Genomic DNA, 24,303 nt, shown 5'->3' on the forward strand with positions numbered 1-24,303 from the left:
CGGGCCGCGGGGCGCCCGGGGCCAAGGGGAGGTGCCGCGGGGCGGGGCCGGCGGCCGGGGGGCAGCGGCCGGGGGGGTCCGCGCCGGGGTCGGCGCCGGGAGCGGGCCCCGGGTGCGGGCTGAGCGACAGCGGCTCGGAGGCGTCGGACTGCAGCGCCTCGGAGGAGGCGAAGCTGCTGTCGCTGGAGCTCAGCGGGAGCGACGGCGAGTCCCCCGGCAGCGCCCCGCCGCCGCCGCCCTCGGCCGGGGAGGCCTCGCCGCTGCCCGAGGAGCCCTCGGCCGCCTCCATGGCCAGCAGCCGGCTGCAGCTCAGCACCTCGCTCGCCTTCTCCGACCTCACCGAGGAGCTGCTGGACGCCGGCACCGACGGGCTGCTCCGCGAGCTGGAGGACCTGCGCTCCGAGAACGACTATCTCAAGGTGGGCACGGCGCCCCCGGGCGTGTCGCGGGGTCCCTGGGCAGCCCTGGGTGTCCCCGGGCATGGCATGGCACCCCCGGGCTTCCTTGGGCATCCTTGGGTGTGCCTGGGCATAACAGAGCATCCCTGGTATGGCAGTGTCCCAGGGCATCCCTGGGCATGGCACAGCATCCCTGGGCTTCCTTGGGTATGCCTGGGCATAACGTAGCATCCCTGGGCACGTCACAATGTCCCAGAGCATCCCCAGGCATGGCACAGTGTCCTCTGGCATCCCTGGGCATCCCTGGGCATGTCACAGCATCCCTGGGCATCCTTGGGCACAACAGAGCATCCTCGGGCATGGCACCACATCCCAGGACACCCCTGCTCGTGGCGCAGCATCGCTGGGCATGGCATGCTTTGTCATGACGTGACATCCCTGGGCATGGCACAGCATCCCTGGGTGTAGTGCAGCTCAGCATCTCCGGCCATCCTTGGGCAAGGCACAGTATCCCTGGGCACAGCATGGGTCATGTCCCTGGGCATGGTGGGCATGGCACAGGTGGGCACGGCTCAGCTCAGCCCAGCGTGGCCTGGCCCAGCCTGGCATGGCATTGCTGAGCATGGCAGGGCTCGCTTTGGTATCATGTCCAGGGGCAGGGCTTGTCTTGGCCTGGCATGGCATCACCAGGCATGGCCTGGCACAGCTTGGCTGAGCCCAGCTCAGCTCAGCCTGGTGCAGCTGGGGATGGCCTGGCTCGGCTTGGCTCAGCTCAGCATGGAGAAACCCAAGCTCAGCATGGCCCAGCTTGTGGCATGGCTCGGCACGGCACAGGGTGGGATGCTGCTGCTGTCCTCTCTGCCTGCTGACGCAGCCAGGCCCCGAGGGGGAGATTTTCCAGCTCATTTCCCTCCACTGGTCCCTGTGCTTGCTCTCCATGGGGCCCCCAGCTCCCCGGGGCCTTTTTCCAGCCTGGCTGGCTCGTGGGCACGTGGTGGAGCCGGGGCGGGCTTGGGGACGAGGGGCTGGGGACACAGGGAGGCACAAACAGCGGACAGGCTGCAGGCATTTTGTATCCTCTGCTCCTGTTCAGGGTGACGCTCTGGGTGAGATGTTTGTGCCATCACCTGGGCTGCAGTAACACCTTGGGAGGGGGGTCAGGAGGTGATGGCAGGCTCGGTGGCTTCTCCTTCGATGTGGCAGGTTGGAAAATGGGCCAGCTCTGAGCACAGGTGCCAGAGTTTGTGAACGTGCTGGGATTACTGCTGCGAGGTGAAGGCTGGGCGCTGGGTGCCGCGCCGGAGATGCTCAGCCAGGCCCTTTGTCCATTAGCAAAGCCCCAGCTCGCAGCTGGTGTCCAAACTCCTGCCAGAATTAGCAGCAAGAGCTTAAGGGCTTTGATTTACTGAGAGCTGGAAAAATACAGATGAGGCCCCTCCGGTTTCCAAGAATGCGTGTGAAAACGCTGCTGCTCCGGCCGAGCGCGCTTGCTTACTCCATCTTCACGTGATCTTCATGGTGAGCTGCGGGCTTGGAGGGCTCGGGTATTTTGTGAGTCGTGAGGAGCAACGGCTTCAAGTCCTGGCAGGCAGGGCACGGCGCCCGGCACCGTTGCAGGGACTTTGGTGTCCCCCCTGCTGTGGTCAGGATGTCCGTGCAGGTCCCGCCAGCTGTCCCCCATGGTTCCCCGCTGTCCCACGGGGTGGGGAAGCAGCAATCTGGGGGTTTTGCTCCCCTCTCCCAACTCAAAGGCACACCACGCCGGCTCCAGCTGGGCAGGAACCCCAGCCACGTGCACCCGTGGAGCTCCGAAAACCAAAGCAGAAGTCGCTGGGCAGTTTGTGCCCGGCTTCTCCAGCAAGGAGCAGAAAATGGGGCTGGGCTGCTGGCTTGGCTGTGAATCTGTGGATTTGGGGCTTTGAGCAAAAAAAGGCCAAATGGTAGCGGGACCTGTCCCTGTCGAGCAGCGAGCAGGGACCCTGCAGAGGCAGCAGCTCCCCTCCCCTCAGATACCGATGAACCCAACTTGTCAGCAGTGACACGTCCTGAGACTCATCAGAATAGCTGTGGGTGAGGTTTTAACTTGTTGGAGCCAGGTGGAATTCATGTTTAAAGAGGTGAGGGTTTGGGGCAGGAGGGCGTTCGGCCGTGCCCCAGTGTCCCCGGGGGCCGTGCGGGTGCCACCATGCTGCGGTGCGCAGCGGCTGCCAAGCCTCGGCAGGACGAGGCGCCGGCTCGTGTCGCTTCCTTCCCCGGCCGTGATAATCAAATGTACATATTTAAGCACGCCTCACCCGCTTCCCTTTGCAGCAGTGATTTCTCGAGGCTTGGAGAAAAAAAAAAAAAAAATTGACAAAGGCTTTCAGAAAAACACCAGCAGTGCCGAAACGAGCCACAGGGCTGCCGCTGCCAGCCGCTGCCCTTGGGGCCCACGGGTTGCTTTTTGGGTTGGGGATTTGGGTTGGGATTGTCCCAGCCGGCCTCCTGGGGCCCCGCGGTGGGCAGGGAGGCTGTGCCGTGGGTGCTGTGGGGATGCAGCTCGAGGTGCTGATAATGGGAGCCCCCCCAGCAGCCGCCCTGCGAGGGGCTTGGCAGCGTCCTGCATAGCCGGCAGCGAGCCCGCGGCTGTTTGCCTGTGAATTTACAGGGGCAGGTGGAAGGCTGGGAACTGTGTTTTTTTCCCTCGCTGAAGGGTGCAAGGCGAGGGAAGGAGGCTGATGTTTGCTCTCAGAGTGCTGCTCTGCACCTAAAGGAACCCCTGGGGCTGTCCCGTGAGGCGTCCCTCGCTGGTCCCACACCCCGCTGGGGGCTGGGGGTGAGCGCTGTGCTGGGACCCCTCGCTGGGAGGGCACCCCGCGTAATTTCCCTTAGAAATCCAGTCCGATTTTATATTGATTTTTATTTTTTCCCCCCTAACAAGTTATGGTACAATTCCTTCTTCGGTCTGGCGGGGGCTCAGAGTTAATTAGAAGCTGCTGCTCGTGCCCTGTCATCTCGCAGGGAGCGGTGCCTGTTGCTGCTGGGCGGTGACCCCGGCACGGGGCACGGCAGGTGCCGGGCACAAAGGCCCCAGTGCAAAACAACCCCACGGCTCGCATCCTTCCCCTCTCCTCCTCTGCATCCTGCACCGAGGTTTTGGGGTGCACGTGGTGCTTTTTGGGGTGCACGTGGCACTGCTCCCTGGGTGCCGGCGGTTGCAGCTGGGCTGCGCCCCAAAGCTGGCGGTGCCGGCGCTGCCAGCGGTGCCGCTGTTTGCGTGGCTCAGTTTTGCATCTCCTGCTGCTTTCTGCTTCTAAATACCAGCAGGGATCCTGCCAGGGAGCTGCGAGCTGCTCCGGCCATGCCACCCTGCAGGGACGTCTCCCAAAGACCCGCTTGCTCTGAGGGTCGCGGGGGCTTTGGGTGAAAGTGGTGCCTCGTGTTACCAGGGAAATGGCCGAGCCTTGCAGCCCGGCGTGTCGGGAAGAAGTCGCTCCTGTTGTCCCTCGTGTCCCCTTGTCCCCCGCAGCTGTGCCATCTCACTGTGTCTTCTGGAGGTTTGTTCTCCCCCTGCTTCTCCTTGCCCTCCTCATCTCCATGGCATGCTTTGTTCAGCATTGCCTTACAGTGCTCCACGCTTCCTATGCCAGCCCTGAATTCAGGCTGTTTCCGAAGGGTTTCTCCCTGCTGCTGGCTCTGTCCTCTCCTCCATCTGTTTTTTTTGGTTGGATTTTGCAAAGATGCCATTCCTGGGAGTTTTCTCTGGCCTGTCTGGTGGTGCCATGGGGCTGCTCTGCCTGTGAGGGCATCAGCTTTAAGCTCTCCCCCAGCCTGGTGGCGTTTCTCTGCTCTCCCATCCTAATCCAGTTATCAGGGCTTAGAGGCACAGCTGGCCTCGCGGGGGAAGTGTCCCGTGCAGCGCCCTGGCTGCCCCTGCAGCCGTGTTCAGGTGTTCAAATGCCTTTGGTGGTAGAAGCTTTCCCGAGCCACCAGACCCCAGTCTGATTTCTTGCCCCCTTCTTTTCTCGCAGGCACTTCAGGGTGCTTGGTTTTGAAGTGCTCACGTTTTGCCGTGCAGGATCTGCCCTCCAGCAGTCCCTGCTCACAGGCTGTTGTTCTCCCCTGCACTGTTGCAAGCTGCCTGCTCACCTGTGATGTATAACGCGTTTTTTTCCATGAAAACTCCCAAGTTCTCCCCAACACCACCCCAAAAGCTCCTCGGGCTATCTGGGCTTTTGCTGGTCTCCCCAGGTCGGTGGTGGCTTTCCATCAGGGATGTCACCCCAGGGGCACCACAGCCCTGTCTCCTGACTCGTGCGCATCCCGTGTCTTGTCCCCACGGGGTTTTATGGCCCAAGGGAAGTGCCCACCACGTGCCTGCACTGATGCCCCTCGGTGGGGCCGTCCCGGCTCTTCCTGGAGCATCTCGCTCCCACCCTGCTCCCTCTCGGGGTCACCCCCGGTTCCTGCCCACTCCGGAGCCCCAGCACACAGCCACGCAGCCGCCGTGGTGCTGGCCAGCTCAGGGATAATCGGGGATTGTCTCGGTGACGTCCTGAGTTTGTCATCTTGCATTGAAATGGGGGCAGGGAAAAGGATGCTCAGGCCCTTTCAGGATCATACCGGGTCTTGCCGAGGCGGATAACGCCCGCTGCGGTGGCTGGAGCATCTATGTGGAAGATTTGGTTCAGATCGGGGATTTTCAGCAGGCTGAGAGGTCCGTCCGTGTGAGAGCTAACGGGGCCGGGCAGGAGGTGGAGGAGGACCTGGCTCGGTGATGGCTGCCCGGTGGAAAAACAAGGGGAAGCCGCAGGTCCCCAGCGCTGGCAGCCTCTCGCTCCTGTCCCCACATTGCCTCTCCTCTCCTCTCCGCGCCTGCTGTCTCCTCCTTCCTTCTGACACATCTTTTCCAAGACGACCTACATTTTTCTCGCTGCGGCTGCTGCCTGGGCTGCTCCTGCAGTGAATCCTCTCCTCCCCCATCTTCCTCTTTATTTCAGTTTATTTAAGCAGGAGATGCCGGGAGCAGTGCACGTGCTCCTTGGCTTGCTGGGGCTTTCACGGTGTCATCGCAGCCCCCGAAGCCCTGCAAAATCCACCCCTGTCCCTGGTGTGTGGCTCTGCCGGGCTGCGTATTGTGCGGGGCTCGTGTGGGATTTCACATCCACCTCGGGTGCTTCTGGTTGCATCCCCGGTGCCACAGGTGGGCTGTGCACGGTGCCGGTAACTCCCCGGGCTGATGTGCACGGGCTGCAGGCGGTCCAGTGCTGTCCCCTGGCTCCGTGGGTGTCCCCACCGTGGGCAGAGCAGGGTGATGGTGTCTGCGGGTCTTTCTGGTGCAGGAGGGAGCCAGCTGTAGGTCTGGGGTCTTTCCAAGCCTTGGCATAAGCAGTGCTGCCCCGTTTGCAGGGACAGTGGAGGCTTGACCCAGGGGGTTGAACAGGAGGGATGGGGAGCATAGCGGGGAGGTGTCCTGGGGGAAAAGGAGGAGACCAAGGTGGTAGCCCCCGTCTGCAGGCTGAGCACTGGCACAGCCCATGCTGTCCCCACCGGTGCCATCCGAGGCAGCGAGAACCGGGCTGCGGGTCTGACGTGTCCCATGCGCATCTCCCCGCAGGATGAGATCGAGGAGCTGCGCGCAGAGATGCTGGAGATGAGGGACGTCTACATGGAGGAGGATGTCTACCAGCTGCAGGAGCTGCGGCAGCAGCTGGACCAGGCCAGCAAGACGTGCCGCATCCTGCAGTACCGGCTGCGCAAAGCCGAGCGGCGCAGCCTACGCGTGGCGCAGACCGGCCAGGTGGACGGCGAGCTCATCCACAGCCTGGAGCAGGACGTCAAGGTGATGCTCGGGGGGTGGCGGTCCCCCCGTGTCCCCAGCCCCAGGTGCTGGGGGATGCCCAGGGGAAGGGGTGGAGCGAGGGGGGATTGGTCCCAAAGTGGTTTGGGGTGAGATGTGCAAGGATCTTGGGGTGCAGCTCCCCCAAAAGCTGGGGTCCTGGGAGCTGCTTCTCCCCTTGGCCATCGTGGAAACCCTGTAGAGCCCTGGGCTGGTGTGGGGACAAGGTGACTGCTGTGGGGTGACATTGCCTCGCCCTCCCCAGCCGCCAGCTCGGTGCCGGGGAGTGTTTGCTGAGCACTCCTTCCCGAACAGCCACTGCCAGAGGGGCACGGTGGCAGCCGGGGACGTCCTGGCGCCAGGAGGTGGCTCGAGGAGCAGCTCGGTTTTTTGAGAGGTGACAGAGGAGCCCGAGACCAAGCACTGGGGGGGGGGCTCGGGGGCCGTGCAGGGATGCTCATGCAGTGCTGGCCCCCAGCAATGCCTCCCGCAGGGGCTGGAGCCAGGGCACGCTCGGCTCTGGGGACTCTTGTGAGGTTTTTCCGTAACCCGATGCAGCAGCTCGCCTTTCCTTCTCCACGGGGCTGCTCTGCTCGCCCCCCTCCTGGCCCTGCAGCTGCTGCTCGGTGGTGAGCCCCCGGATTTGGTGCTGCTTTTCCAGCGTGGTGGTGTGGAAAAAAAGCACAAAAAGGCGACGAGCATCCCGCAGCACCCTGATACGATGGAGGAAAGCAGGGTTTGGCCTGTGGAAATAGGGGCAGGGGAATGGTGGCCTGGGGACAGGGTGTCACCCAGCGCAGTTTCTGCTCCCAAGGGTCTCGGCAGCACCCTGGTGAGCTCTGTGGGTGCTGTTTGGGGCTGGGAGGTGCCCACGAGGTCCTGTCCACGTGTTGTGGCTGCAGTGTGCTGCTGTACCCGGCCCAATGACAGTCCCGTTGTGTCCCCAGGTGGCCAAGGACGTCTCCGTGCGGCTCCACAACGAGCTGGAGGTGGTGGAGAAGAAAAGGATCAGGCTGGAGGAGGAGAACGAGGACCTGCGCCAGCGGCTGATCGAGACGGAGCTGGCCAAGCAGGTGGTGCAGAACGAGATGGATAAGCTCCGAGAGGTGAGAGGGACACGGAGGGGGGACCAGCAGGCAGCCCCGGGGCTCAGCCCCTAGCAGGTGTCCTGGCCCTGTGCCACAGCAGCCCCTGGCCCTGCTCATGTCGCTGAAACCCAAACCGTGCTGCAGATGCTCGTGAAACCCGAGCAGCACTGCCCTGTGCGAGGCGAGCGTCGTGATGTGCAGACAGCAGGGCTGTCCTGACCGCCCGCGGGAGGGATGTGCTCCTGCACCACGGCTTCGTGTGGCTTGGGCTCGTCCCTTAGGGCATGACTGGGCTCAGCTGGCACACACGTGGTCCCCTGCGGGTGTCCTGGAAAGCCACGTGCGTATCTGCACAAGACCAGGGTGTCCCGCGCTGTCAGTCTGGGACAAGCTCCCAGCCAGGAGCGCTGCTGGTCCCTGTGCAGCAAGGGGACATCCCATCCACTCCATCCTCGGGGACAGGAATGGCATCCTGGTGCCTGCACAGCCGTGTAATCCATCACGGCGCTTGTAACCCACTTCCCTACTGCCCCGAATGCCTCGGGTCCCTGGGGAGCCTGGGGAGGCGGCGCTGGCTGAGTGAAGGGCAGTGTGCTGGGGGGGTGGGACGGGACACGCAGTGACATCGCCCAGCCCTGCTGCCTGCTCAGGGCCACCAGGAGTGGGGACAGGGGCAGAGGGCTGCACGCATGGGACAGGAGATGTCCTCTCTGCAGCCCTATGAGCCCAAAGGGGACGCTGCTGGCTGGCACAGGACCTTCTCTGGGGTGCTTGGGGCTGCTGGCAGGTCTGTGCTAGGACATTGCTGGGGACAAATCTGGCTGTCACTGCGGGCGAGCCCTGTGGGGACAAAGCCGGGAGCGCTGGGTGCTTCTGCAGCTCCTGCTGGGCTCTGCGCTGAGCACAGGGGGTTGCTTCCACTCTTGGAAAGGGCACGTCCCCAGGCGTTGGGGTTACTCACTTATTCCAGAGCGTTAATTAGGCAAAGGAGCGAGTTAACAGCCCTCAGCCGCCTCCTCCCTTCTGCCGGAGGGCACAGAGCAGCGGCACAGCTTGTTAGCAGCAAGGCAAACAGGAGGAGGCTGGGCAGGGCTGGGCTTGCCCCTCGGGCCCGTTCTTTCTCGCTTCCACGAGGTTTTTCCGTGGTGGGATGTGCAGTGTGTCCCCCAAGGTGCCTTCACGCCCCTGGGCTCCATCCCAGCCTCAGGGACCGCAGCACCGCCAGTGCTCGTCCCCAGTGCGGCCGGGCCGAGGGATGCCGACGTGGCACAGGGAGCCCCCGGGGGGGTGCAGCAGTTCCAGCACTGGTCTTGGCCTTAATAGGAAAGCTGGAGCCCGGCACCTTGGCACAGGCAGCCGCTTACATTTCACAGCTGCTTTCTTTGGCTGCTGTGGCCTCAGCGCCAGCTTGGAAGCACGCCTGGGGCGGCCCCCAGCCCCCTGTGCCTGGGGGGGCTTTGGCCCCGCTGCGTCGCCCACCCTGGCAGAGTGGGATGGGGTGCGTGGCCAGGGACAGGTTCACACTGATGTGTTTTTTTTAGACCCTTACAGCTCTGCCTGGGCTCCCCATGTCCCAGCTGTCCTTGCTAGCCTGGGGTTTGTCCCTTGTGCCCCCGGGGATGCTGGTGCTGACTGCCACCAGGTGCTTCTCATGCCGGGGCAGTCCGAGGGATCGGAGGACGATTGCTGGGGGATTTAGGGACGGGAATCCCGCTGTCACACTCTCGCAGGCTGTCCCCAGCAGCGTGACAGCCAGTGGCTGATCCCAGGTCTCTGTTTGCAGCTGCAGCCGGTCAGGGAGAAAGGCACCAGGGAAGCGTCCCCCTGCTGCCTGCACGCAGGGAAGAGCTGATGGGGAGCATCGGCTGCTGCTCCCAAGCTGGGATGCCCCAGAGCCATCTCGGCCTGGGATTCCCCACTCCATCCCGCCGTGACTCAGCCTCTCCGCCGCTCACTTCCTGCTCCCTCCCTGCTCTCGTGCCCGCAGGGGTATTTCTGGCCAACCCCATGACACGACGCCTGGCAGGCCGGCTCCCCCGTGGCGAGGGGCTCATCCCATGGGGCCCTGGCGTTTTCCTGGCTGTCATGAGCCGTGGAGCCATCAGCACTGTGCTGCCTGGGGTGTCCCCAGCCCTGGGGGGTGGCTGGGTGGCTCTGTGTGTCCGCACCAGCATGACATGCTGCGGCTGTGGGTGACATCCCTCTCTTCTCTCTGCAGAATTCCCTGAAGAAGAGGGGGTCTCGCTCCATCGGGAAGGCCGAGAAGAAGCCGTCAGTGCAGGTACGGGCTGCGGTGCCTGCCCCAGGTAGTGGTGCCAGCTGGTGGCTGCTGAGCCTGGCACAGGGGGAGAGTCCTGGGCAGGGCAGTGACATCCCCTCCTTGCAGGGCTTCTCTGCCTTCTGCACAAGGCAGGGATTGATGTGCTGGGCCATCCTCCTTGTCCTCAAGGATCCCTTGTCTCCTCTATCAATGGGGCCTCAGAGCAGGCAGTGGCTTTAACCTTTTCCTTGTGCCGGGGCTGCCTGTGACAGCAGCCGGGATGCAGGGTGGTCCCGAAGGGCCCAGGGTCCCCGTGGGGAGCAGCTGGAGGCTGCTGCCCCTGTCCCTGCCCTGTGACAGGCCGCTGGGTGAGCATGGGGAGGGAGACGTGCCAGCAGCAGGAGGATTTCATCTGTCACTCGCTGTTGTGTTGAGCTGCTGTGAGTCCTAATGCTGTCAGCGGGGAGGGGCAGAGCTGCCTGCTGCTGGTAGGAGCCGAGGGCTTTAACACCCGCTGAGTCCCCTTCCGAAGGCAGACCCGTGTGATCCGTTCTGGGGAGCAGACCTCCTGCCCCAAAGCCTGGCAGGGAGCCCCGTGAAGGTGCTCCTGCTGAGAGGGTCTCATCACAGGGACCCCGGGGTTCATGGCTGACCCCACGTCCCCGTGTCCCTGCAAAGTGCAGCCGAGCGCACACCCCGCTGCTCCCCTCGCTGCCGTCTTCACGGAGCTGAGAGCCCCGCTGCAGGGCCGTGGGGCTGGCCGCGGGGCAGGGCAGGAGTGGGTGCAAAGCCGAAGCCAGCTCCGGGTTCCCCGGGTGCCGATGTGCTGGCAGCGGGTCCCCGTCCTCCCTTCCTCCCTCCCGCCCCAGGCACAGCCCCCGTGACTCAGCGGTGCCTTCCTGGGCCCCTTTCCTGCCCAGCCGTGCTGGGCTCTCACAAAACACAGAGCTGGGGTGGGGGCAGGCTCAAAACCAAGCTCTGTCCCCCAACCCCAGGAGCTCTCGAGGTGCTCCTGGTGCCGCCTGGAGTGTGGGTGTCCCCCCGGCCATGCTAGGGGCAGGGGGAAGCGCCCGCCTGTGGCTTTTTTTTTTTTTTTTTTTTTTTTTTTTTCCTGGAAAAAACAGGAACTGAGGTCACGTCTGCCCAGCTGGGACTGCGGCCCTGTGGCGCTGCCCCCCCTCTGCTGTACCCGTGGCCATACTGGGGAGTAAGGCAGCACCCCGAGCCCAGGGCAGCCCCTCGGGGCTGGAGGCACCGCAGCGTTTGGTGGCTCCCGGAGCCGTGTGGACACTGCTGCCCATGCTGGAGGGGGACTGGGGTGCTGGGGACAGGGTGAGCTGGCGGTGGGTGCCACAAGCGGGTCCCCTCCTGGCGGTCAGCGGGCTGGAGTGACCCCGCGGCACAGGAAGCCACGAGCTGGGTGTCAGGAAATCCTGGTCCTCTGTCCAAAAACTGCTCTGTAGCTGAGAAACGGTCTCTGAGGGCAAACAGCAGAGCTGGCTGTTGACAAATTTAAAAGCAGCCTGAGCAAAACCCCACACACGGCTCTGGGAAGCAAAACGGCTTGGGCAGGGCTGGGGCTGCCGCCCCCAGGCGTGGTGAGGGGGGGCAACGAGGACAGGGACAAGACAGGGACAGGGACAGGTGAGGGGGGAGGAAAGGGGCTGGGCAAGGGGTGGGACCTGGGGAGGTTTCCAGCCCTTGTGAAAAACAAAACCCGACCAGAAGAAGGCCTCGTTCCAGCCACTTCCTCAGGCACCCAGCTTTCCCTCCCCATCACATGTGGTGGCGGGGCTGGGCCGGGTCCCCACATCCCACCTCAATGTCGGTGCCCCATGTCCCTCAGGTCCACCAGGACCTTCCTAACGCCTGTCCCCGCTCGGTCCCCAGGAGGACAGCGCGGACCTCAAGTGCCAGCTGCATTTTGCCAAGGAGGAGTCGGCCCTGATGTGCAAGAAGCTGACCAAGCTGGCCAAGGAGAACGACGGCATGAAGGAGGAGCTGCTGAAGTACAGGTCCCTCTACGGGGACCTCGACAGCTCCCTGTCCGTGGAGGAGCTGGCCGACTCACCCCACTCGCGCGAGGCCGAGCTCAAGGTCCACCTCAAGCTGGTGGAGGAGGAAGCCAACATCCTCAGCCGCAGGATAGTGGAGCTGGAGGTGGAGAACCGCGGCCTGCGGGCCGAGATGGACGACATGAAGGGCCAGGGGGACAGGGAGCTGCCGGGGCAGGACCTGCGGTTCCTGGCGTGCCCCTCGGGCTGCGGGGACGCGGGGGACACGGTGGTGGAGCTGCGCCGGCACCTGCAGTTCGTGGAGGAGGAGGCCGACCTGCTGCGACGCTCGCTGCTGGAGCTGGAGGACCAGAACAAGCTCCTGATGAATGAGCTCAACAAGTACAAGTCGGACCACGAGCTGGACGTGACGCTGTCGGAGGACAGCTGCTCGGTGGTCAGCGAGCCCTCGCAGGAGGAGCTGGCCACGGCCAAGGTGCAGATCAGCGAGCTGAGCGGCAAGGTGAAGAAGCTGCAGTACGAGAACCGCGTCCTCCTCTCCAACCTCCAGCGCTGCGACCTGGCCTCCTGCCAGACCACCCGGCCCATGCTGGAGACTGACGCCGAGGCCGGGGACTCGGCGCAGTGCATCCCCACCGCCGGCTGGAGGGACGGGCACGGCGGCGAGGCCGAGCAGCAAGACAGGGCGCCCGGCGGTGGGAAGGTGCTGGACGGCGGTCCTACCGCCAAGCTCCTCAAGGCCAAGGACTTCGAGACCCTGCTGGGCATCCGGGACCAAGCGGCGCTCGTCAGCAAAGCCATCGACGTCTTGATCTCGGACGCCAATGGCTTCACCTCCGGCTTGAAGCTGTGCCTGGACAACGAGTGCGTGGGGGGGCTGCTGGCCGAGGCGGTGGATAACAGCAGCGAGGGCCCCAGCGATGCCAAGCTGATGAACGTGCTCCTCATGAGGCTGGGGGTGCTGCAGCAGGACCTGGGCTGCTTCATGAGGAAGGTGGACCACCTTGCCGGCGGCCTCAAGGAGCACACGGACTCCTTCCCCTTCTCCGGCAGCCACGAGGCCACCAAAGAGGGGCTGCAGAAGGAGCATGGCTCCGACTTCCAGGTATGGGGCTTCTTCCCGCACCCCACAGCCGCCGTGCAGCACTTGTTGGTTTATTTGCTGCTTCTTGCTCTTTTCTCCTGCTTTAACGGAACAAACCCTGACCCGTAATGCTCCCCTCCTCGTGCCTCCCCAGAGCAATCCCCCAACTAACGCTCGCCTCGCTGCATGCCGTGGCACCCGGGACAGGATAGGACTCTGCTCCAACAGAGTGTGCGCCGGGCGGGAGGTGGGGCCGGGGGCTCACGGCGATGTCTCACCCCGTGGGGTGGCTCGGCTGCTCTCCTCCGTTTGTGGCCAGGCTCCTCGCAGAGCCAAACGTCCCCACCTGTGATGCTCTTTGATAACTGGGATGGGCCCCTGGTTTGAAAGACTGTGTGGTCGGCATTGTAAGAGCACCCCAAGTTCACAGAATCACAGAATAGTCTAGGTTGGAAGAGACCTCCAAGATCACCGAGTCCAACCTCCTACCTAACACTAACAAGTCCTCCACTAAACCATATCCCTAAGCTCTACATCTAAACGTCTTCTAAAGACCTCCAGGGATGGGGACTCAACCACTTCCCTGGGCAGCCTATTCCAATGCCTAACATCCCTTTCAGTAAAGAAGTTTTTCCTAATATCCAACCTAAACCTTTCCTAATATCCAACCTAAACCTCCCTTGCAACCTGGTTTGCAAGCACCCAACTTGGAGCTTCAGCCCCCATTGGTGCACACCGAGACAGTTCCCAGGCAGGGTAATTCACAGAGCAAAAACCCCAAGGCAGCTTTGTCTCCAACGGGGAACCCTCCCATGGAGAGCAGCCCATGCCCTCCTGTCTGGGGAGGCCAGTTTATGCCAGGACAGCCAGGGATGGGGACTTGGTTGGGGACACGGGTCCCACCATGGGCACAGGGTGCCTTTCTGGAGCACACTCGCTTGTTCAGAGTCCTATTTTTCTGCATGCTGCTGGACCGCAGTCCCACCGGCCCCAGGTCCTGGTCTCCCCCAGTCACTGCATGGCACCGTAACTGGTGTTTGCACATTTTTTCCCTCTTTCTCTCTTTTTTTCCCTTCCCCAAACAATCCAGGCCACGTGTCTTGTCATCCTGTGTTTCCTTTTGGTTTCCACATTGTCTCCCACCATGGTGATGAAGTTCCTTCTCCTCATCATCCTTTTTGTTGTCTTGTAGTCCTTTACTGTTTCGGAGACCCATTGTTTTGTTTTCTGGCTTTCTTTTCTTCCCGCTCTTTTGGTTTGTTCTCATTAACTTGCCCACGCATGCAGCAGCCTGATTTTAGGGACGCCGACCCTTACCGCATCACCCACACCAAGGACATGGACCCCGCGCATCCCCGGAGCTACAAAACCTGCCGGCCCGACGAGAACGACTCCTACGCCACCGAGGTACGGAGCCTCCTGCCCAGCACGGGCAGGGAGCCGTGCGTGTCCCCTCAGCGGGGCTGCAGGGTCGGGGCTGCCTGAGCAGCTCGCTGGGAGGGCTGCAGAGCTGGAGAGGGGGTGCTGAGCACATCCCCCTGCCCGCCGGGCACCCACCGTCCCTCCCGTGCCCTTGCAGATGAAGGAGCTGCAGCTGGTGCTGTCGGAGGCCAACGAGAGCCTACGGGGGCTGCAGGAGCAGCTCTCGCAGGAGAGGCAGCTGCGGAAGGACGAGGTGGACAACTTCTCGCAGAAGATCTGCCAGGTGAGTGGGTGGTGGCCCCGGGAGGCAGGGTCCCCACGTGCATGGCCCCAGGCTGGTGACCCCCCTGGCGACACCCAGACCACACAACCTCCCATCCTCGAGGGGCGCAGGGGCTGAGCGTGCCTCTCTTTGCACGTGGGCGTGCAGCCGTGCAGCGCTTACACCTTTGGCCTTGATGGCCCTGCTGTCCCAGGGGGTTGCAGCTACCCATAGGCTGAGCTGGGGGGCATTAAATCTGGGGACCCATGCTGGGCTGAGGCCATGGCGAGGAGACACGGCAGCCTGCACGGGTGCTGGTGGCTCAACACGTCCCTCTGCAGCTGAAGGAGGACCACCAGAAAGCCCTGCTGCGGCGTGAGTTCGAGCTGCAGAGCCTGAACCTGCAGAGGCGGCTGGAGCAGAAGTTCTGGAGCCAGGAGAAGAACCTGCTGGTGCAGGAGTCGCAGCAGTTCAGGCAGAGCTTCCTCCTGCTTTTCATGAAGCTCAAGTGGTTCCTCAAGCGCTGGCGCCAGGGCAAGATAGTGCACAGCGAGGGCGATGACTTCCTGGAGGTACCGTGGGCACGGGCGGTGGGACACTCGGATGTCCCCTGTCCCTGGCTGGGTGCCGTGGGATCCTCACGGGATCCATGGGACCCTCAGCAAGCTGCCTGTGCCGTCTCCCGCAGGTGAGCAGCATGAAGGAGCTGTACCTGCTGCTGGAGGAGGAGGAGCTTGCCCCGCAGCAGCAGGCGGACAACAAGACCTGCGCTGGGGACGCCTGGACCCCCAACACGGTGAGCGGGGTGGGTGGGATCGGTCCCCACCGGGCATCACCGTCAGGCGGCGGGGTGATCCCAAACCCTGGTGGCACCCCACATCCCTCCCCCCGGGGGTGGCAGCGTGCAGGACCGGGGTGCAGAGGCGGCAGCCCCCACTCACCCCCTGGTCCCCGGCAGCCCAACGAGTGCATCAAGACGCTGGCGGACATGAAGGTGACCCTGAAGGAGCTGTGCACGGAGCTGCGGGAGGAGCGGCGCGGCGCCGGCGAGCTGCAGCAGCAGTTCACCAAGGCCAAGGCCGCCTGGGAGATGGAGCGTGCCGAGCTCAAGTGCCACATCGCCCAGGTGGGAGCCGCGGGGGGGGACGTGGGCTGGGGGGCTGCCCGCACCGGGTGCCAAACAGTGGCTGCTGGGGAGGGCTGGGAGGAAGGATGGCACGGCGGGAATCACAATGAGCAGCAGCTCCGGCAGGCGAGTTTCTATAGCAACGGGGCTGGCACGAAAATCCGACTGCGGGAGCAGAGGATGCTCTTTATTCCTCTGTTGGGTTTGTCTGGGGCGGGTGGGGTGGTGCCGGGGCTCACCGTGCTCTGGCCACGCACCACGCTCATCCCGTCCCCTGCTGGAGCAGCACCAGAACCCAGCACCAGAGCCCTCTTCTCCCGTCCCCTCGGTCCCCCGGCCCGTTCTGCCCTGCCCTCGTGGTGATGAGGGGTTTTGGCTCCCTGGTGCCGTGCTGGCAGCAGCCGGTGGCTGTGCATCTGCTCACCAGAGCAGTGCCAGCACTTCCTGGGCACTGTTTCTCCGTGGTGCCCATCCACAGTCCCCAATTCCCCTGTCTCCTCCCCAAAAGCAAGCAGAGCCACCGTGGGTCAGCAGCCCTGTTCAGGGGCCAGCAGTGGCGGTGTCCTCAGGGAGCGCTGTGCCATCCCCCAGGCAGTGCCACCCTCACGGGGTGGGGAGGAGTGCAGTGGGGACATCCAGCCCCTGTCCCGTTGGGTGACCATCCGTTGGTCTGTCTGGGGGCTGCCAACGCCGTGTCCCCGCAGCTGGAGGCCAAGGCGGGCAAAGGGCTCACCGAGCGGGCGCTGCCGGACTGGAAGGTGGCCCTGAAGAGGGAGCGCGAGGAGCACCAGCACCTCCTGGCCGAGTCGTACAGCGCCGTCATGGACCTGACCAAGCAGCTGCAGATCAGCGAGAAGAACTGGAACCAGGAGAAGGTGGAGCTGCTGGCCCGCTTCAAGGAGGAGCAGCAGCAGGCGGAGCAGCAAGCAAAGGACCTGCAGAACAAACTCAACCAGGTATGGTGTCCCCGACCATGTGCGTGTCCTCCAGCCTCTGCTGCTTGCTCACTGTGCTTGAACGCTCCTGAGGCACACCTGGCGAGCAAGCAGCAGATGCTTTGCTTGCCCAGAGGGGCACACGCACATTGAGTGACCAGCGTGTTCTCCAGTTGCAGAAAGGAGCCAACCCATGGGCTTTGAAGCACTCTGAAATGGAGAAGCACGGCAGCAACTGGAAAGAGGTGGGCAGGAGAGGGTGGCATGGTCTTTTGGCTTCCCACTGGGCTCAGCCCTGTGCTAAAAATTAGGGGGAGGTTGTGCGTGCCCCAAAATAGCATCCCCTTGAGCAACCGTCTCCCAGCCATGGTTGCAGGGAGGCCACCAGGGATTAGGGAGATGGAGACAGCAGAGAGCGTGGCTCCTCCTGCTGTGGCAAACCCTAGGGGCTTCAGACAGTTGATTTAGAATAGTTTTGGTCACAGCCAGCCCTGCATAGCCTTGGGAGTGGGGTGCAGGACCTGGGGATGCTGGGGAGGTGCCAGAAAGGAGCAGGGTGCAGCCCCTGCTCCAGCACATCTGTGTGCTATGGGCCTGTGCCTTCTGCCACCAGAGCTTGCTTCTGTGTCCTCCTAGGCTCTCAATGAAAAAATCACAGACAAAGAGACAATCTCTGAAGAAGAAGCCAAGGGAACCAACTTAAAAAGGTGAGTGTGTCAGTGGTGTGATCCTCAGGGCATGGAGGAGGTCAGCTGCCCTCGCAGTCAGGCTTGCCTCCAGCTCTGACTGGACACAGTCGTGGCCCAGGATTGTCCCAGAGGTGAGAAGCAGGACTGGGTGCCCAGCAGGTCCCGCTGGGGTGGTGCCTTCAACCGTCCCCACACCATCACCCTGTCCTGCTGGCTGGGCGATCGGTGAGCCCTGTCCTCTCTTCTCCCGCAGGACCAAGTCCGTTTCTTCCATGTCAGAGTTCGAAAGCTTGCTCGACTGTTCTCCCTACCTCCCTGGAAAGACTGCGCCCGGGCTGGGCGACCATTCCCGAGGCAAAAAGGTGTCTGCAGGCACCCAGCTGCTGCCCAACGGGATCCGGGACAGCACTGGCCTTCCTCCCCCACACTGTACATATGTGAATATCGAGCAACCTGCCCCTGACGGCCTGGCCAAGGAGAAGCTAGGCATCTCCTCCTGGGACTACTCGCGGGCCAGCAGCTTCTCGGGGCATGACCCAGCCCAGAAGCAGATGCAGAGGAGCTACACGGCGCCCGACAAGACGGGGATCCGCATCTACTACAGCCCGCCCGTGGCGCGGCGGCTGGAGGCACCTCTGGTGCACAACAAGGAGGGGAAGATCATGATCGAGCCCGGCTTCTTGTTCACCATGGCCAAGCCCAAGGAGCCGGAGGAGTCGGCCAGCGCAGAGAGCACGTACAGCCAGTGGCTGTGCAACTTCTCCAAGCAGCAGCGGGAGCTGCTGGACAGCGGCGCGGTGGAGAGCGCGGTGCCACCGGTGCCCCGCTTCCCGCCCTCGCTGCACGACCTGGAGATCTCCGGCAACATGAGCGACGACATGAAGGAGATCACCAACTGCGTGCGGCAGGCCATCCGCTCCAGCTCGCTGGAGAGGAAGGTGAAGAGCGCCTCGAGCCAGACGGTGGGGCTGGCCCACGTGGGGACGCAGACCATCCAGACGGTGAGCGTGGGCCTGCAGACGGACCTGCCGCGCGGCGGCGTGCACGGCAAGAGCTGGTCCCCGCGCAGCTCCTCCCTCGTCTCCGTGCGCAGCAAGCAGATCTCCTCCTCCCTGGACAAGGTCCACTCCAGGATCGAGCGGCCCTGCTGCTCCCCAAAATACGGCTCTCCGAAGCTGCAGAGGAGGTCTTCCTCCAAACTGGACGCCTCCAAGGACAGGAGCCTCTGGAACCTGCACCAGGGCAAGCAGAACGGCTCTGCCTGGGCCCGCTCCACCACCACCCGTGACAGCCCCGTGCTCAGCAACATCAACGACGGCTTGTCCAGCCTCTTCAGCGTGGTGGAGCACGCGGGCAGCACCGAGTCCATCTGGAAGCCGGGCTGCCCCGAGGGCAGCAGGGCCAAGCCCGAGGCCCCCAAGTATGGCCTGGTGCAGGAGTTCTTCAGGAACGTCTGCGGGCGGGCACAGAGCCCCACGGCCCCCCCCGGAGAAGAAGGATGCCGGCGGTGGGGAGGAGGGTGCCAGGAAAATCGAGCACCCCGGTCCAGCCGCCTACCACCCGGCCGAAAGCGCCTCCCGCATCTTGAGCAAGAAAGTCCTCAAACAAAGCAGCTGCGAGGACCCGAAGCCGTCGTCCCCTGGCCAAGGGAGCAAGGAGGCGGCCCCCCGGGACCCCGACCTCATCTCGGCTCTAGCCAGCGAGGTAACGAGGCGGGGTCCCCCCGCACACCGGGGTGTCCCGTGGGGACGGCTCCGGCACCCTCTAACCGCCCCCCACTCTCTCTTTGCAGGACATGGCGTGCGACTGCAGCTCGCAGTCCCTCACCTCCTGCTTCGCCCGGCCGTCCCGCTCCGCCGCCCGCCACTCGCCCTCCAAGTGCAGGCTGCACCCCGCGGACCCCCCCAGGGCGGAGGAGAAGCCGGGGCCCCTGAGTGAGTGAGGACGGCGGGACGGGGCGCGCAGCCTTGCCTGCTTCCCACTCTCCTGCCCCGAGAGCGCCCGCGGGGCCCCTCTCGGGGACGCATCTGTCTCCTAACCGTCCCCTCACCCGTGGGGACGCTTAAGAAGCAGATGGCGAAGGGCGCCGGGCGGCGGAGGCTGCCGGCAGCAGCGGGGCATCCCGCCGGGGTGGCCGTGTCATGGGCACGGGGGGGAGCAGCGGGGTCCCCATGGTGGCCTCGGGAAGGGGACGGCCGCCGGGCGAGGTGGCGGTGCTGCTCGGCCAGGGGTGAAGCACAGCGGGGTTGGAGTCGAGGGATGGAGGCAGCGTGGCTCCGTGGGCTGGATCCGGCCCCGTGGCCAGCGCCGCCTGCCCGGCGTGTCCCTGAGGGCCGCGGTTGCGGGGCGGTTGCATCAGCCACATCCATCGGCTGCATCCTGGAGGCCGGAGGGAGGCGGGGAGGGTCCCCGGGCTGGGCGGCGCATGAAGGCTGTCCCCATCGCCCTCCTGCTGCAAGGGGGCTGCCGGGCTCCTCCGCTGGTGGGAAGGGTCCGGGCAGCCCCTGGTGTGGTGGGGAAGCTGGGTGCACATGTGGCGTGTTCTCGTCTCCTCTCGTGCCCTAATCCTAACGGGCCTTGGCTGGGAGCAGCGCGGTGGGACCCCCCCAGCAGCCTCCACCCTGCAGAGCGCCCACCTCCCTGCCCGGGGCCACGTGTAGTTGTTTGCTCCTCCAAGTGCTGAATTTAAATATTTCCCCCCCCCTCCCCCCAACCTTGTTTCCCCCCCGCCCCTTTTTTTTCCCTTCTTCCTCCTCTTTTGGCTCTGCCCATCTCCGGACAGCCTGCAATGTAAACCAAGTGCATTTTTTGAAAACAAAACATACTGAAATGAGCTAAATTGGAGATGCACCAATTGGATTAAGAGATTGTGGGCTGGGCAGCTGCAGCACGGCTCGCAGCCTCTGCCGCACAGCGGTCGGGCGGTCACCATCGAGAAAAGCCTCATCTGGGGAGGGAGGAGGGCAGCACCCCAGCAGCGCTGGTGCCCCGGTGTGCAGCCCAGGGCGAGAAGGGTGATTTTGGAGCTGGCTGCTTGACCTATTTTCGAGCTGCGTGCTAGGGGCTGGGCAGGATTTGCACAGATGGAGCTGCCTGCAGGTGCCTGTGCCTGCCGGGGCTCTGGGCATTGCTCCAGAGCCTCTGGGCATTGTTCTGAGAATGCGTACACTGCTCCAGGGGCTCTGGGCATTACCCAAGGGGGCTGGACAGTGCTCTGGGGTCTCTGTGCATTACTCTGGGGCTGCATGCAGAGCCCCCAGGGTCCCTGTGCAGCGCCCTGGGGGCTCTATACACAGCTCCAAAGGCTCCTGCATTGCTCAGGGGCCGTGCGTAGTGCTCTGGAGGCTCTGTGCAAGCCCCCAGGGGCTCTGTACATTTCCCTGGGGACTCTGCGTGCTGCTCCGGAGCCTGCGCACATTGTTCTGGGGCTGTGTACATCGCTCCAGGGGCTCTGCACTGCTGTCATCTTGCAGCCACGCTTAAGAATCGCTCCTGCTGCCGCGGCTGCTGCCCCCTCCCGTCCAGCCGCACGCTGCCCGCAGCAGGACGGCTGCATCACTGCCACGTCGCAGCCTCCGTCAGCATCTCCGCGACAGCCGCTCACTGCCTGTGTCTCCGGACACACCAGCATCAGCCAGGGCCAGCCGGCCCAGCACCGATGGCCTTTCGCTCTGGGGGCAGCCAGCCGGCTCCCCGGGGCCCTCGTCACCCCGGCGTGGGGCAGGCGCTGCCCTCCGTCACCAGCAGCCAGGGCCAGGCAGCGTCCCCGCCTGCCACCCCCACGTCCCCGGCGGGCGCAGCGCTGCCGCCAGCACTCTCCTGCTGTACATAGATCCTTTCGGGGTGGTTTTTAGCATTTTCATTGAAGACTAGGTTTTGTTTTTGTTTTGTTTTTAAAAGACTCTCTACTTTTGGGATGTGGTTTCTCATTTTTACAACTGCCTTTTAATTATTTGTAATATCGGTCAGTTCTGTCTTACTCTGTAAATAGCGGTGCCGGGTGTTTCCCACAGGGATGGGGATGGGGACAGGGGACAGCAGGGGCTTTGCAAAGGCAGCGTTGCAGAGAGGCAGGAGCTGCTTTGGCTGAGCCTGGGGCGATGGGAACAAATCAGTTGTGTGGGAGGCGGCAGGTTTGGCTTCATCCCCTGCAGCCTCTGCCCTCGTCCTCACCACGGTCCATGTGCCCACCCCAAGGTCGCATGAAGGGCAGGATCTGCCCCGATGACGGCGCCCACCCGCACCCTGTGCCGTGCCTGCTTGTCGTGTGATGAATAAAGGCCCTGCAGACCCTCACCTGCACCCTCGGCGCCACTTTCCAGAGCTGCGGAGGGGAGCGAGGGGTGGCCCCTGGCTGGGGGTGCCCCCAGACCTCATCCCTGCCAGCTGCCCAAATGCGTTGTCCCATCCTCTCCCCCTCCCTGTGTGCTGACCCCAGCTCTGCCACGCCGATGTGGCTTCCCTGTCATCACCCTTGGGTCCTCCATGGGCTCTCACCCCACATGGGCTCCTCTCGGCTCCATGGCGGTCTCATGACACTGGTGCTCCCCACGCCTCCCCTGTCCCATCCTGCCCAGCCGCTCACCCCAGCCTGCACGCACCCCGTGTCCCCATCCTGCCCTCGTGCCCCTCGTCACCCAGAGGTCCCAGACTTTATTCTGCTTCTGCATCACCCACCCAGCTCATTCCTGCTTCCCATGTCCCACCCCTTCCACATTCCTTCGCTCTCCCTGTGCACTTCCATCTTCTGCCATGTCCCATCCCTCCTTCCCCTGCTTCTCCATCACCCACCCATCCTGTTCCTCCTTCCCATGCTCCTGTCACCCGGTGTCCCATCCCTCCCTGCCACGTTCCTGTTAGCTATGTTGTCCCACGTGTTCTTCCATCCCTGCCACATCTTCCTCCTCAGCTCCTCTGTCCATCCTATCCTTTCTTGTCCTCTGTCACCCACCGCCTCCATCCTTCTTTCCTGTGCTCCTGTCACCCTGCACCCCATCCCTCCCTGCCGTGTTCCTCCATCACCCGCCATGTCCCTTCCCTCGCTACTGGGCTTCTCCATCGCCCATCACCTCCCGTTCATCCTTCCTGTGCTCCTCCATCACCCACCATGCCACATCCCTCCTTATGCCCCTCCATCACCCCATGGTGCATCCTTCCCTGCCGTGCTTCACTGTCATCCACCACATCCCATCCCTTGTTATCCTCATCCACCTCCCACCATCTCCTGATCTTGTCTTCCTCTGCTTCCACCCTGTCCTCTCTGTCCTCACCTGCTTCACCTCCAGTCTTTTCCTCTCATATTACTCCTTTTGTCAATATCTCACCATCCCTTCTCATCATCTGTGAATTCCCACCCTCACTGCAACCTGCTTTAACCTCTTCTACTTCTTGTCTTTTCCCCAACTTTCTTCATCCTCTTCTGCCTCTTATCTCCTCATCCTCCTCCATTTCCCCACCCAATCCATCCTCACCTCCCACTATTTCCCTGTCCCTCCAGTTGTCAACATCTCCCAGTCCTCCTCTTAATTCACACCCTCATTTCCAGTCCCCCTCCATTTCCTACCATCTTCATCGGTCCCCCTCCATTTCTCACCAGTTTGTCCTCCCCTACCCCTTAAGCATGTCTCCATCTCTCCTTGTCATCCTCTTCCATCTCCCACCGTCTCCTCATACCTCCTCTTTATCCATCTCTCCTTTCCTCCTTGTCCTCCACCACCTACCATCTCTTCCTCTCCTCTTATCTCTCCTCTCCTCCTCCTCTACTGTCCATCACTTTGCCAACCTCCATCTTCCACCTCCTGCTGTCCCCAGTTCCATTCCCCAACACCTCCCACCATTTTCCTGTTCTTCCTCATCTTCCAGGTCCCACCTGCCTGGTTCTCCTCATCCTCCTCCAACCTCCCGTTTTCTCTTTTCATCATCCGTCACTTTTCATCCCCCGTATCTCGTTGTCCTCCTCTGCTTTCCCCCATCTCCTATGCCTTCTTCATCCTCCATCTCCCACCTCTTCTCCCACCTCAGTCTCCCCATGCCTCCTGCCAACCTCCCCCTTCCATCATTCCCATCCCTTTTCATGCACTTTCAGCTCTTGCCGTTGCCTGTCTCCTCACACCTGACCTCCAGCCATCTCACCATCCCTGGTTATCATTCACCTCCCAGTTTCACTGTTTCTCCTCACATTACAGAACCACAGAACTGGAGGGGCTGGAAGAGACCTCCAGAGGTCACCGGGTCCAACCCCCCTCCAAAGCAGGCTCCTCAGAGCAGGCTGCCCAGGGAGGCGTCCAGACGGGCCTTGAATATCTCCAGGGAAGGAGACCCCACAGCCTCCCTGGGCAGCCTGTCCCAGGGCTCCGTCACCCTCCCCGTGAAGAAGTTCTTTGCCATGTTGGTGCGGAACTGCCTGGGCTCCATTTTGTGGCCGTTGCCCCTTGTCCTGTCCCCACAGAGCACTGAGAAGGGGTTGGCCAAATCCCTCTGCCTCCCACACCTCAGGTATTTGTACACACTGAGATCCCCTCCCAGTCTTCTCTCCTCCAGGCTGACCAGCCCCAGGTCTCTCAGCCTCTCCTCGGGGAGATGCTCCAGGCCCCGTACCATCTTTGTGGTCCTCCGCTGGACTCTTTCCAGGAGATCCCTGTCCTTTTTGTACCAGGGCAAGATCCCTCTCTTTTTTTACATTCTTCCACCTCTCCCCATCTCCCCATCCCTCCTCATTCTCCATGTGTCCTGCCTACCTCATGGGTTCCCCTCCACCTCCTCCTGACCTCCAGCCATCCTCATTTACCTCACCCTTCCCTTCCTTGCCATCCTTTCATTCTCCTTCACCTCCCAGCTCCATCCTGACCTCCCCTCTACTCCCAGCCTGACCTCTTGCCGTTCTTCCTCTCCTGTGTTCTTCCTGCACCGTTATTCCCAGCCCACCTGGCCCCTGCTGTTACTCCCTATTTCTCCTTCCCGTGCCTTGTATCCCATCCCTCACCGGCCCAGGAAGGCCACCCCCAGCACAGCCATCCCTGCAAGCAGGAAGGGCCCTTACCTTTGGTGATGGGATGTGGGGCTAGGACAGATGGAGAACCAGCCTCCCACCCCATCCCAGCTGCTCGAGGCATTTTCGTAGCAGAGGTAAGGGCCACAGCCTGCAGGGTGGGAGATTCCTGCTGGGCATCAGGGAACACTTCTCCCTGGGGCTGGTGCAGCTGGAAC

At 63.0% G+C, this 24,303-nt stretch overlaps 1 protein-coding gene across 1 annotated transcript; it reads left to right on the forward strand.

Moving 5' to 3' along the window:
• Window positions 1-48: 48 nt before the first annotated feature.
• On the forward strand, window positions 49-20,286 carry SOGA1 (suppressor of glucose, autophagy associated 1). The gene is given in 16 exon segments (XM_035343960.1): window positions 49-419; window positions 5,995-6,219; window positions 7,164-7,322; window positions 9,523-9,585; window positions 11,455-12,684; window positions 13,951-14,070; window positions 14,243-14,368; window positions 14,689-14,919; window positions 15,036-15,143; window positions 15,306-15,473; window positions 16,178-16,429; window positions 16,582-16,653; window positions 17,045-17,115; window positions 17,351-18,575; window positions 18,577-18,801; window positions 18,890-20,286. Coding segments are annotated over 16 exon segments (4,557 nt in total). The 5' UTR covers window positions 49-287; the 3' UTR covers window positions 19,040-20,286.
• Window positions 20,287-24,303: the final 4,017 nt, after the last annotated feature.

This window comes from Oxyura jamaicensis, chromosome 20 (genome assembly GCF_011077185.1).
Source record: "Oxyura jamaicensis isolate SHBP4307 breed ruddy duck chromosome 20, BPBGC_Ojam_1.0, whole genome shotgun sequence".
Lineage (NCBI taxonomy): Eukaryota > Metazoa > Chordata > Aves > Anseriformes > Anatidae > Oxyura > Oxyura jamaicensis.